The following is a 14,586-nucleotide window of genomic DNA, read 5'->3' on the forward strand; positions in this document are numbered from 1 at the left end:
CGATGGAGGACCCGACGCCCGAGGAAGAACGCCTCGGAACCCTCCAACCCCCCCGCGGGATCAATGTGTATTTCATCAGTTTCCACATCTCCCCTCCCCCCCCAGATCTTGGTACCGCCCTCATGACGTGTCCCACCTGTCCATCTTCCTTCCCACCTATCAGCTCCGCCCTCCTCTCCGACCTATCACCTTTACCCCCGCCTCCGTCTACCTATCGCACTCTCAGCTACCTTCCCAGCTCCACACCACCCCCCCCCCATTTATCTCCCAACCCACAGGCCTTATTCCTGATGAAGGGCTTATGCCCGAAACGTCGATTCACCTGCTCCTGCGACCCTGCCCCCCCACACTCAACCCTACGTATCGGGGAGGAGGGGCTAGGCGGGCAGACGGTACCGCGCACGCGCGGCCACTCCAGACGTCACCGCATGTTGTCGAGGACGTAATGCACGTTCGGAGCCGCACATGCGCAGTGAGGAAGTGATCGGTTATATTCCGCAATTTGAAAATATTCCCAGGCTGGTTCCCTCAGGTCCTGGAGAATTTAAATCAATTCTCCTCTGGTCACTCGCCTCCGGATACCCCAAGTATAAAATCATTCAGTTATTGTAATTGATTCTGAGGCATGAATTCACTCGACACCACGCAGCAGTTTCTCAACATGTTTGGAACGCTGGAGTTTGAGAGCTTCGACGAGTTTAGCTGCAGATTGGAGCTTTTCCAGCAGGTTCCCCACCCCGTGGGGTTAAAGGGGGAGGGGAGAGTGGGGGTGGGCCGAAGGGAGGAGGATTGGTTACTGTGGGGGGGACTGTGAGGGGGCAGGGACAGAGGGGGAGGAGAGGCACCTGGGTTTGGCAGACGGGGAGTGGGGGGTGGGGAGGGGGGCTGAGGGACAAGGGGTGGAGAGGGAGGGGAGAGAGGGACAGGTGGGGAGGCGGAGGATGGACGGTGTGTGGGGTAGGGGTAGAAGAGATTGGGGGAACAGTGGGTCAGCGAACAGGGGAAGGAGGACAGAGGGGGAGGTAAGGGAGAAAGGGCAGGGGAGATGGATCATAGGGTGAGGTGGATGTTGGGGTTTAGGGCAGAAGAAGGGAGTATGGTGGTGGGGTATAGGAGGATGCAGGTTGGGGTGACATGGGAGGGAATGGAAGTGGGAGAGATGCCATGGGGATGAGAGAGATGTGAGGCTAAGAGAGGTGGGAAAAGGAGGACAGTGATGAGTGAGGGAGATGGTGTTGGGGAGGACAGCAGAGTGAATAGTGATGAGGAGGGGAAAGGGTGAAGAAAGAAGTGAGAGATGCCATGTTTTCGACAGTGATGTACTTCTGTTTTACAGTCTCATGAATGTGGTTTCACTGTCATTCATTGTTGTACTTACAGGCAACAGGGAGCATCTTCAAAAAGTCTAGGACCCATACGGTTAAGAAGGCAAATGAGACACGTACAATACCAATTCCAGGTCACTTCAAATATACCTCAGTGAATCTGCAGTGTGTCCACTATGGACAGCCACGCATTCGATCCACTGGGGTGAGACCCAAACAGAGGTAATTATTCATTTTGTCAAACTTTGAATGAAGGTGAGATTTTCAACACAGATCTTGTTCTGCGTTCAGATGCAGTACCCCCTTCTGATAGCCATGATTCCCTGATCAAGATCACTGGTGGGGCTGGCGGCAGAACATAGAACAGTCTAGCGCAGTACAGGACCTTCGGCCCTCAATGTTGTGTCGGCCTTTTATCCTACTCTAAGATCAGAATAGCCTCCGTACCCTTTATTGTACTATCATCCATGTGCCTATCCAAGAGTCGCTTAAATGTGCCTAATATATCTGACTCTACTGCCGCTTTTGGCAGTGCATTTCAAGTACCCACACTGTGTAAAGAACCTAGCTCTGACATCTCCCCAAACCTTCTTCCAATTACCTTAAAATTATGTTCCCTCGTAATAGACATTTCCACCATGGGAAAAAGTCTCTGGGTATCCATTCTGTCTATGCCTCTCGACATCTTGTACTCCTCTATCAAGTGACCTCTCAGCTTTCTTCACTCCAATGAGAAATGCCCTAACTCCCTCAACCTTTCTTCATAAGACATGCCCTCCAGCTCAGGCAGCATTTTGGTAAATCTCCTCTGCACCCTTTCTAAAGCTTCCACAGCTTTCCTATAATGAGGTGACCAGAACCTAACACAATATTCCAAGTATAGTCTAACCAGAGCTCTGTAGAACTGCAGCATAGTCTCACAGCTCTTAAACTCAACCCCTTTCCCCCACCCACCCAATGAAAGCCAACACACCATATGCCTTCTTAACAACCCTTTCAACTTGGTTGGCAACTTTAAGGGAATATGGACATGGACCCTAAGATCCCTCTGTTCCTCCACACTCCAAGAATTCTGCCTTTAACCCTGTATTCTGCATTCAAATTTGATCTTCCAAAGTGAATGACTTAAGACTTTTCTAGGTTGAACTCCATCTGCCACTTATCAGCCCAGTTCTGCATCCTGCCAATATCCTGTTGCAACCTACGACAGCCCACCATATTATCCACAACTCCACCAACCTTCATGTCATCAGCAAACTTACTAACCCACACTTCCACTTCCTCATACAAGTCATTTATAAAAATCACAAAGAGCAGAGATTCCAAAACTGATACCTGCGGAACAGTACTGGTCACCGAGCCCAAGGCTGAATACTTTACATCTATCCCCACCCTCTGTTTTCTATGGGACAGCCAATTCTGTATCCAGATAGCCAGATTTCCCTGTTGCCCTCCTTTCTGAATGAGCCTACCATGGGGTACCTTATCAAACACCTTGTTAAAATCCGTGTACACCACATCCGCTGCTCTACTTTTATCAACATGTTTTGTCACATCCTCAAAGAGTTCCATCAGGTTTGTAAGGCACAACCAGCCCTTCACAAAACCATGCTGACTATGTCTAATCAAACTATGGTTTTCCAAGTAATCATAAATCCTTTCTCTCAGAATTCTTTCCAATACTTTGTCCACCACTGACGTAAGACTGTCTGGTCTGTAATTCCCAGGGTTATCCCTATTCCCTTTCTTGAACAAGGGAATATCATTTGCCACCCTTTAATTTTCTGGACTGCTCGAGTGGACAATGAGGACGCAAAGATCATCGCCAAAGGCAATCTCTTCCTTCGCTTCCTATAGTAACCTAGGGTATATCACGTCTGGCCCAGGGGATTTATCTATCCTTCAGTTTTCAAAATTTTCAGCACATCCTACTTCATAACATCAACCTGTTCGAGCAAATCAGTCTGTTTCATGCTGTTTTCAGAAACATGGAGGTCCCTCTCAGTAGTGAATACTGAAGCAAAATGTTCAGTAAGGACCTCCCCTCCTTCCTCTGACTCCAGGCGCAAGTTCTCTCCACTATCCCTGATCAGCCCTACCCTCACTTTGGCCATCCTCTTCCTCGCAAGTGAGAACCGACTCCTCTTCCTCTCTGTACAGGTGGACATAGCACCTGCCATTACCATACTGGCTGAATTCGCAGTCCTCAACGTCTTGACTTGGACAAGCATGCATTCAGTATGTATGTTTTTGTTTAACCTAATTTAGGTCTCTCGCTGTGATTTCCATTCCTTGGTGAATCGTGTGCGGATTTTTGATTGAGCAATGGAACAGTGTATTTGGAAGATTCGTCTGTAGTTACTGGGTTTGGCTTCTGAGATTGCCTGTTCAGGCCTGCTGCTGTCCTGCTTGTTGCATAGTTCCCTTTCCCATTCACTTTGTCGCTCCTGTCCTGTTCAGACTAACACTTGCAGTTTCGCTCGGCTTCTTCTGCCATTGGTGAAATATAATTGTTTGGGAAAGTACCAGAGCTGTTGCTGAAAGGAAACAAGGGGCTGAAGCAGGTGATATATCGTCAGTCAGTGTATTGCTATGGAAATGTAGCAGAGATTCCAGTCTCCATTATTCTACCTTTCCTATGATAGTTAATTAGTATTGTGTTCCATTCCCAAGCAATGCAAGACAAAAGGTTTTCATGTTTTCCCTATTTCTGGCCACGTTTATGAACACATTTACTGTTGATTTGCTGTTTTCCACATTTTAAGAATTGGAGACTGGCTGCTGCTGATGTACAGAGTCTGAGATGGGAGGGGAAAGATAATTGGTGAGGGTCTATCTTCAGCTGTACATCCTGAAAATCCAAAAGACAGATCCACTGGTAATCAGGGGAGATACTCCTCAGTGGCGACAGTTTATTGACTCAGTAGGGATTGGTATAGTGAGAGACTTGATGGGGGAGATTCGCTGGTTATATAGGCTTTGTAGAAATTGAGGCATGATGACTTAGTGAGGGGGATCAGACCCTTTTTCAGTTTTTAGTGGGTGGAGTCGATACGTGCTGAGGGTGGAGTTGATGGGGATTAATAGGCATTTAATGTCTTCTAATCTTTTCTGACATTATTGTTTCTGTATTGATTTCCCAGGTATCTTGCGATGGGTTGTGAAGCCTGCATCACAATTCATCTTGACCCGAACAAGAACCGGTTGTGTGTCACTGCTTACCATCTCATACACTCCGGCCACATCCTGGATCCAGATCTTTTACGGCATCTTGGCCTGTCTTTGGAACGACTGGCTCCTGACTGTCGCCAGCACAGAACACGGCAACCCATGGCAGATGGCGTATCAATTGTACAGCAGCAACCCTACCCTCTCACCACCGAAGAGAAACACAGTTTACTGATCACCAGATGGAAACAGCTGTCACGTACCATGCTGCAGAGTGACACAAAGCGTTTCCATAGGCAACTAGACTGGCTAGATCGGCAAATTCAACACTGGCAGCAAGGGATGGGAGAGGATATAGAACGTCTTGATGAGAATTATGGGCCCAGTGATGTGCCACTCAGTTGGCAAGATACACCTCGGGAAATTGTGGAGCATTCATATGCTCGTCTGCATCCATCTCCAGATCCTGCAGCCGTTTCTCAGCTAGGGATATTTACCTCAGGGGTCAGTAAGAGAAGCATTGCCACACAAACATATGCCGCCACATGGAGTCCCTCCCATGAGACAGCCATTCAGGCACTGCTGAAGCTTCGTGATTGTCAGTTACCGCCCATTAAGCAGCAGGGAGGGCCAAAGGGATCATGTGCTGAGGAGACATTCAGTAGGAAGAGGCAGTGTATGACAGAAAGACCGAAAGGGATGTATGTTGACAGTGTTAATGTTGTCATCCCTGCTCAGTCCAGTGTGCCAGGACAGCAACAAGGACAGTAAGATTGTCATATCACAAGAGGCAATGAGGAAATCCCAGATCAAGTACAAGGAAGGTGCCTCTGAAGCACCTCACAAGCCACAAAGAACATGCCCTGGCCACGATAAGGATGACGCTCTCCCAACCACTATGAGTACATCAGCCTCGCCACTAGGAACCGGCCTCACCCACCACCAGGAAGATGTTGGCTTAAGAAGGACACCAGCCCAGCCCATCAGGAAGCTGCCAGGCAAGTCCGATCAGCCATGATCTTCTTGAATAGCCTACTCTTGCTTCTATGATAGTGCCAGGCAATAAATATCTTAAACAAAGAATTCACCCAGATCCACTTCACATGCAATGGTGATGTGTTTGTATCTTCCCCACTGTCAACATTCAGGATAGTGGGGTGTTACTATAGATCAAAGCCCAAACTGGACCAGCTGATAAATACTGTGGCTGAAAGAGCAGGTCACAGGCTGGGAATTCTGGTGTGAGTAACTAACCTCCCACTTCCCAAAATCTAACTACAACAGCAAAATACAAGTCTCACACTCTTAGACATTCACAGCACGTAAGAACGTAGCCTTGGAGGCCATGGCATCTCAAGTAAATTTCTAATTACTTATATATTACAAAGAGTTTCTGAGTCAGCTACCATTTCAGACAGTGATTTGCAGACATCCAACACCCTCCGGGCAAAGTTATTTCTCCTCGGTTTCCCTCTTAGCCTTCTAATTTTCTTAAATCTTTGGCCAGTTCATTGACCAATCTACTAAGAGAAAGGTGCCTGGCCCTATTTATGCCCTTCACAATGTTATACTCCTATTTCAGCTTCCCTCTAAACCTTCACAGATCCAAGGAAAGAAACCCTAATGTATCCAATCTTTCCTCATAGCACAAACCCTCCAGCCCAAGTAGCAATCCTCTGTGCCCTCTCTAATACAATCACATCCTATAATGTGGGGATCAGAACTACGTGCAGTCATGCTGTTGTGAACTAACTGGGTTTTTTAATACCATTTCAGTATAACTTTCTTCTTTGGCTAACAAAATCAGTATGTATATGCTTTGTCTCATGACTCACTGTAGTAGCAGCTTTGAAATGAAACCTTGTTTTTCCTGGAATTGTCAGAAATTAGGTGAGGTTATGGATGCTGTCTTTCCTTTTGGGAGTTTTGTAATTCTATACCTTTTTGAAGCTGGTTTTCCAATTTTCTTTCAAGAAGCGAATTAAAGGAGAAAGAGAAGGTATCAGGCTTTGTGGAATGTTGTCTTAACTTTTCCACTCTTAGAAAATGGAGAGAGAGATGCTTTCTAATTCACAAGCGACGGTGTATCTAAATACAGTGAAAATCTTGGTTTGTGGGCAGTACAGGCAGATCATAGTAAGTAAGGATGTTCGGATCATAGGATAATTAGACAGAGTGAGGTATACAGGTTGCACTGCATAGGAGGTGCTTGGACCATGATCAACAGTAACAAGACAGTCTTTGGTTTAAAAGTGTGTAATGTTAGAATAAGATCTGCGCTCAGGAGCTTGCAAGGAGTCCTCTGGTGTTGGTACCATCTTGAATCATCTTTACAGTATTGTCTTCTGTAGTCTAAACATGCAGCAACGTTAATATCTCTCTCAACATTCCAGTCACTTATTTGAAATGCAACATCTCTTTCCACAGATCATGGTTTAGAGCAGTGTCTTTCTCTTATTTTAAAGCCACAATCTAAATAGAGAGATGTGAAAAGTAAGCATGGTACATAGAAGTGGTAAACTGCTATGTTCAGGAATCTATGGCTGTACTCACCAAGGTCTCTGTAATCTTCGTTAACTTCTAAGCTCTCACCATTTGTTCTGTAACTTATTGCCCTTTTAACAATGTGCATCACCCAGTACCAAGCCCTGATAAACCCCATTTAAGGGGGCTTCCCCCACTACTGAAGTAAGACTGACTGGCCTACAGTTTCCTTACATGTCTCTTCCATTTTTTCAAGATTAGAGTGGTGCTGGAAAAGCACAGCAGGTCAGGCAGCATCCTAAGAGCAGGAAAATCGACATTTCGGGCAAAACACCTACATCAGGAAGGGCTTTTGCCTGAAACATTGATTTTCCTGCTCCTGTGCTTTCCCAACGCCACTTTAATCTTGACTCTGATCTCCAGCATCTGCAGTCCTCACTTACGCCTCTTCCATTCTTTGTTTTAATAAAGGTGTCATGTTGTCAGTTTTCCAGTCCTTTGGCACCTCAACTGTGGCCAGACATATGTAAAAATTCCTGCCAGGGCCCCAGATAACCCTTCCCTTGCCTCCATTGGCACAACTCACTGTGGTAACGTGTCAGCATCAAATCTTGCTGTTCCTGGAGTCCTCATGCAAGTTACAGGTTTTTAAAGATATAGGCAAAATCTCCAAACTACCTGATTTTCAGATTGATAGAAAGCACTCACAAATTTTCTGTCCTTGACAAGAATCAATATTTATTACAAGTATCTAGATTCCAGCTGTAGGTAACCAATTAAATTCAGTCAACTCTACAAAATAAAACTCTAAACCCCTTATGAATTCCCCCTTTCACAAACCCACAGATAAATATAAACAGGGATATGAAACCCATGGCCCAAGTGAGTACTGGGAAAGCAGTTCTGTAGTCTTTATTCACAGGATCTGTTTGGTTCCTGCTGATCTGAAGGTTTTTGCCCAATCTTCCTTTCTCTGAATGCTCCCAATTGTTTGTAAGAGGTACTGAGTGGCTTTTATATATATGAGAGGTCTATGACTTCCCCAATTCAAAAGCACTACTCGCAGTATCCACTGAAAGAGAGATGAGCTAATTTTCTTGGATTTTTAAGAAATTAGTTTTGTGGGATGTGAACATGGCCAGCGGTCCCAGCCTTTATTGCCTGTCCCTAGTTACCCCTTGAGAAGGTGGTGGTGAGCTGCCTTCTCAAATCGCTGCAATCCACCTACTGTAGGTTGACCCACAATGCTATCAGGGAGGAATTTCCAGGATTCTGACCCAGTGACAATGAAGGATCGGTGATATATTGCCAGGTCAAGATGGTGAATGGCTTGGAGGGGAACTTGAAGATGGTGGGTGTTCCCATGTATCTGCTGGAAAAGCACAGCAGGTCAGGCAGCATTCGAGGAGCAGGAGAATCAATGTCTCTGGCAAGAATCCCGATGAAGGGGCTCTTGCCCGAAACATCGATTCTCCTGCTCCTCGGATGCTGCCTGACCTGTAGTGCTTTTCTAGCACTACACTCTTGACTCTGATCTCCAGCATCTGCATTCCTCACTTTCTCCTCATCCACCTGTTTGGTCACCTTCTCAAAGAACTCAATAAGGTTTGTGAGGCACGACCTACCCTTCACAAAACCGTGTTGACTTGCCCTAATCAACTTATTCCTCTGTCAATGATTATAACTCCTATTTCTTATAGCCTTTTCCAACACTTTACCCACAAGGTTTGTAGCTCAGGTTGAGGTTTAGGGTGTAGGTTCGCTCGCTGATCTGTAGGTTTGATATCCAGATATTTTATTACCTGGCTAGGTAACATCATCAGTGGCGACCTCCAAGTGAAGCAAAGCTGTTGTCTCCTGCTTTCTATTTATATCTTTCTCCTGGATGGGGTTCCTGGGGTTTGTGGTGATGTCATTTCCTGTTCGTTTTCTGAGGGGTTGATAGATGGTATCAAGATCTATGTGTTTGTTTATGGCGTTGTGGTTGGAGTGTCCTACACTACGTAGGACAAACAGGAAGAAAGTTATCCACCAGGTTACACGAACACCAGCTAGCCACAAAAAGACACGACCCTCTCTCCCTTGTAGCCCTACACACGGATGAAAAAAAACCCACCATTTTGACTGGGACAACACATCTATCCTGGGACAGGCTAAGCAAAGACATGCCAGAGAATTCCTAGAGGCCTGTCACTCCAACCACAACGCCATAAACAAACACATAGATCTACATACCATCTATCAACCCCTCAAAACATAACAGGAAATGACATCACCACAAGCCCCAGGAACCCCATCCAGGAGAAAGATATAAATAGAAAGCAGGAGACAACAGCTTCACTTCACTTGGAGGTCGCCACTGATGATGTTACCTAGCCAGGTAATGAAATGTCTGGATATCAAACCTACAGCTCAGCGAGCAAATCTATACCCTAAACTTTACCCACAACCGAAGGTTCACTGGTCTATAATTGCCAGGGTTGTCTCTACTCCCCTTCTTGAACAAGGCAACAACGTTTGCTATCCTCCAGCCTTCTGGCACTATTCCTGTAGACAATGACCACATAAAGATCAAAGCCAAAAGCTCTACAATCTCCTCCCTGGCTTCCAAGAGAATCCTAGGATAAGTCCCATCCGGCCCAGGGGACTTGCCCATTTGTGTGGCACAAATGTTACATGCCACTTGTCAGCCCACTTGGGAGTGACTAAAGTGATTTAGTGCAGAGGACTGAGAGAGAGGTTTTGGTTGCTGCAGATTTGCTAGTTTCCCTTCTGGTCTGACCTAGTTTCTGTCAGTTTTGCTCATGGTGCAAGCAGTTCAGATAACTAACAAACCTTGTTTGCAGGCAGAGGACCATAAACCAATCAGCTTCACTTGTAAAATAACCCCTCTGCTGAAAATTGGTAGCCCACTCATTGTTGGACCCACAGAGTTCCAGAGTGTTCTTATCCTTTTCCAAAACGATTCTAAAACTAACTGAGTTATGCTCACTTTCTTTAACATACCACCCTGCTAATACAGCTTCTACCTGCTTTAATTGTAAATGTCACCCCTCTGTTTAAGAAAGGAGAAAGAAAATGAGGCTACAGATGTGTCAGCCTGACTGTGTGCAGAGTTCCCTTTTTTTCTGGTTTTTCCTTCTAAAATCTTAACTTGAAATATTATCCAGTCATTTACAACAAACGAGAAAAAAAGAACAACATAATTGCCTGTTCTTCTGTAATGTCCCCCATCTGATTCTTTCAGCATTCCTCCATCTGCCACTGGCAGCAATATGTACTATATATGATGCACTATAATGACTGGACAAGACTGCTTCAACAGCACTCTCCAAAAACATGACCTACAAAGGCAGCAGACACACTGGTGCATTACCATCTGTAAGTTCCCCTCAAAGCCAATCAGCATTTTTTGCATATAATTTTTTTTTTGCATGAGGCTTCACTGTTGTATTGAGTTGTAGGATTAATCTTCCTTAAAAGCAGTTATTTGGACTGGAGTAGTTGAACAGAGTAGCTCACCACTATCTTGAGATCCATTATGAACAAACAAACCATGCTATCATTAGAGGAACAACAGAATGGCAGAGGGGCAGTGAGGATCAGCAGGGCATTGATGGGGCAACACGGAATTACATGTTTGTGGGTAACTGGTGAATGTGTTACCTATGCACACAGACACAATCAGTTAGTTAATCTGATTGCTGAGTTTCCCAACGTTCGTGGCCAAGCTGATGTTGGCTGTGACCTGGTAGATGGTGAAGGATACACAGGCGCCACTTGCTAAACTCTTTCTGGTGCACGCAAATCTGCTGCTGACCTGCTGTTGAACTGACAGGCATGCTAAATGTGATCGATTGCAACTTGGTATACATGTGGGCTGGGGGTGTGCAGACAGTGGCGAACTGGTTGGCAGCTTGACTGGTTGCAAACAGAGGGAAGAATGATTTTTGGCAAGTATTAGGTAAGACTCGGAAATTCTGTCATCTAAATGTTTAGTGGACTATGTAGTGAGTGTGCACTTAGTGTAGCTTGCTTGTAGTTTCAGAACCTGATGCAACATAGCAGTATGTAATGACAGGAGAACAAGTTTTGAGTTTGAGGGCCTCCTCATCCTCCTGTCTGCTTGTTCAAGCTCTCCAAATGGAGCTACCCACAATCACATCCCTTCCCTACCATTTCTGTGTGTATACTTCATATTAGTCTCAATCTTACTTTGGAAAAGATGTAAGCTCATGCGTAAAACTGTGCAAAGCTGAAGGGAAGAATCAGTGATTTACATGTGATGGAATTTTTGTCAGTTATGCTCCACTTGCATACAGTCAGAGCAGCCATGCCTTCATGGAGAGTAATGTCTTCCAGCCACTAGCTGGGGGAGACTCCTCTTGGAAGGAGTCTAGATTAGAGTGGTGCTGGAAAAGCACAGCAGGTCAGGCAGCTTCTGAGGAGCAGGAAAATCAATGTTTTTGGTAAAAGCCCTTCAGCATGAATGAAGGCAGGGAGCCTGCGGGGTAGAGAGATAAATGGGAAGGGGGGTGGGGCTGGGGAGAAGGTAATAAAGAGTACAATAGGTGGATGGGGGTGGGGATGAAGGTGATCGGTTAGAGAGGAGGGTGGAGTGGATAGGTGGGCAGGAAGATTTATTATATTAAATTTTTAAAATTATATTTTCCTCCCCACCCCTTTCCGCCTTCCGCAAAGACTGCTTCCTCCATGACTACCTTGTCAGGTCCACGCCCCCCCCAACAACCCACCCTCCCCTCCTGGCACCTTCCCCTGCCACTGCAGGAATTGCAAAACCTGCGCCCACACCTCCTCCCTCATCTCCATCCAAGGCCCCAAAGGAGCCTTCCACATCCATCTGAATTTCACCTGCACATCCACCAATATAATTTATTATATCCGTTGCTCCCGATGCAGTCTCCTCTACATTGGAGAAAATGGAGCCTTCTCGCAGAGCGCTTTAGGAAACATCTCTGGGACACCCGCATTAATCAACCCCACCGCCCCATGGCCCAACATTTCAACTCCCCCCTCCCACTCTGCCGAGGACATTGGAAGTCCTGGGCCGCCTCCACCACTCCCTCACCACCAGACGCCTGGAGGAAGAACGCCTCATCTTCTGCCTTGGAACACTTCAACCCCAGGGCATCAATGTGGACTTCAACAGCTTCCTCATTTCTCCTCCCTCCACCTTACCCTAGTTCCAACCTTCCAGCTCAGCACTGCTCTCATGACCTGTCCTACCTGCCAATCTTCTTTCCCACCTATCCACTCCACCCTCCTCTCTGACCTATCACCTCCATCCCCACCCCCTTCACCCCCCCCACCGGGCCCCCATTTATCGCTCCACCCCAGAGGCTCCCTGCCTTCATTTCTGATGAAGGGCTTTTGCTCAAAACATCGATTTTTTTTTTTCCCCCTACTCCTCGGATTCTGCCAGACCTGCTGTGCTTTTCCAGCGCCACTCTAATCTAGACTCTGATTTCCAGCATCTGCAGTCCTCACGTTTGCCTAGTCCTCTTGGAAGGAGCCATGAGGAAGTCTGATTCATGCACCCAGTTGGGACAGGGGCTGTCTGTCTTTACCTGCATAGGTCCTGTTACAATACATCAACTTCCTGCGAGCACAGCAACCACCGGGAGGTATGTCTGTGCTTCTCTTCAGAAATTGTTTTACCTTTGGAGGTAGTGATAGGCTACCATGGCACATTCATATTGGAGGGAAAAAAATGTTTATCACAAGAATCCATCATTCTGCCAACGGTAGAGCAAAACACTCAACTCTAAATTCACACTCTGGAGTACTCCATTTATTTTTACCTGAAAGTTAACTCTGTGCATGTTCAAAGCCATTTGACAAGATATCTGTGGGTGTCAGTCAGTGCAGCTTGAGCAAAGGAGATATAATGGCAGGGGCAAAGGCTCTTTGATGCATCAGCCATTCTCATCACGTTTTGCAGCACTTGGACAGTCGCCTTTGTATGTTGTGGCATTTCATGTAGTCATTTAAAAACTTGTGAAATGCTGGTAGGCACTAATTAAGTAGGAGAAAGTGAGAACTGCAGATGCTGGAGATCAGAGCTGAAGCATGTGATCCTGGAAAAGCGCAGCAGGTCAGGCAGCATCCAAGGAGCAGGAGAATCGGCGTTTCAGGCGAAGCCCATTCAATCTTTTTATCTCTAAGGTAAACAGCCCTGGTCTATTCATGCAAATTTCTGCAAATATTTTCATCAGTGCAACGGAAATCCCTAAGTGAACTGTTTTCCAGTATGATGCAATGTTGCCGCCTTTTCCTGCAATTTGTTTCTTATGCAAGATAACCTGCTTGTCTTTTTCCATACAGAAAGCCATTGGATTCAGAGGACGGAGTCATCTAAGAACAAGCAGCGAATAGGATTGCATGTGAGCCGAAATGAGGCTCATGATCATCCACTGTGAACTCAGTTGGGTGTTCTTCACTTCTCTTCAGTTTGATGACTTGTCCCGTGTCTTTATCAGTGAGGGTCAAAGAGCAACTTCAGACAGACAGTGAAGGGAAATGGCAGTGGCCCGAGATCAGTCAGCAAACGTGGAATCATTTCCACAAAATGTATGACAACTTGTACAAAATTACATGATATGGGTCCATTTTTCCAAGCTGAGATAGGGGTTCTGTCTCTTTACCTAGCCACCTCCTGTTGCAGAACATCAATGCTTTGCGAATGCAATAGAACAAGGCAACTGACAGGAGATATGTCTTTATTTCCCTTCACAAATTGTATTACCTTTGGAGGTAGTGCTAGTGTGTATTTCTTTGAGGAGTTAGCATTTCCTGTTTGGGAAAGTCAGGCTGGCTCATTGCATTCAGAGTGTGTTAAACAGAGTACCAAAATATTACAGACCAAGCAGAGTCTGGGAAACAGCAGGCTTGTCTGCAGCAGAAGGAAGAACAAAATTAGTACTGCAGATGTTCTGCAGCTCTAGTAATGAGGGTTACAAGTCTCCAGGCCTGTTCATAATTTATTCAGGTAGCTGCAAATAGAATGCATTGAGTTATTTCAAGGACAATGGAATATGAAAATAGGTTGGAATTTGAAACTATTCAGATTTCTGGCATCCTGAAACTTCATGAAGAACACAACTGAAAGAGAGTGAACAACAAACATATCATTTGAGCTTATCTCACCGTTCATCACTTCAGTATATGCCTGTTGTAAATGAGCCACAACCTGCACCCTCTGCCTAGATCCCTGCATACAGTAATTGAGAGTTACAATGTCACTGAAAGAATCAAAAATAGTAATTGTTTATGCAAAAGTTACAATGTTACACGCCTGACTGAACAAATCAATGAGGACTAGTTCAGGAAAGTTGCAGCTTTCACGGAAAGACAATAAATTTGATTTCTTGATCAATCTCGTTGCCTGATTCTCCTCTATATTTACCTGGCCTGGAAGCGTAGTCACTGTACTAGCCTCTTATTCTCTTTTCTTTCCTATCACTTTGTAACCCTGCCCTGTGTTTCTGGTGTGATGCTCATCATGTGAAAGCATACTTGTGTGCTACAAGATGTGCTCTATTTGTATATAACAGTGTTATCACGATAAATAAAAGATTTTTGACTTCTA

General features: G+C 45.6%; 1 protein-coding gene across 4 annotated transcripts; it reads left to right on the plus strand.

The window, feature by feature from the left end:
- The first annotated feature begins 106 nt into the window (after nucleotides 1-106).
- On the plus strand, nucleotides 107-14,586 carry LOC140467505 (uncharacterized). Of its 4 annotated transcripts, none has more exons than XR_011955483.1 (5): nucleotides 459-587; nucleotides 1,381-1,547; nucleotides 3,486-3,563; nucleotides 4,469-5,495; nucleotides 13,327-14,586. XR_011955483.1 is itself a non-coding variant. In XM_072563925.1 (4 exons), exons 1-3 carry the CDS (start codon nucleotides 302-304, stop codon nucleotides 5,262-5,264), a joined length of 1,134 nt encoding a protein of 377 aa, XP_072420026.1. In that variant the 5' UTR covers nucleotides 107-301; the 3' UTR covers nucleotides 5,265-5,495; nucleotides 13,327-14,586. The 4 variants fall into 4 exon arrangements, 2 of the variants coding, with proteins under 2 accessions (XP_072420026.1, XP_072420027.1); XR_011955482.1 differs by having other exon boundaries at nucleotides 479-727; XM_072563925.1 differs by lacking the exon at nucleotides 3,486-3,563 and having other exon boundaries at nucleotides 107-472.

This window comes from Chiloscyllium punctatum, chromosome 45, assembly GCF_047496795.1.
Source record: "Chiloscyllium punctatum isolate Juve2018m chromosome 45, sChiPun1.3, whole genome shotgun sequence".
Taxonomy (NCBI): Eukaryota; Metazoa; Chordata; class Chondrichthyes; order Orectolobiformes; family Hemiscylliidae; genus Chiloscyllium; species Chiloscyllium punctatum.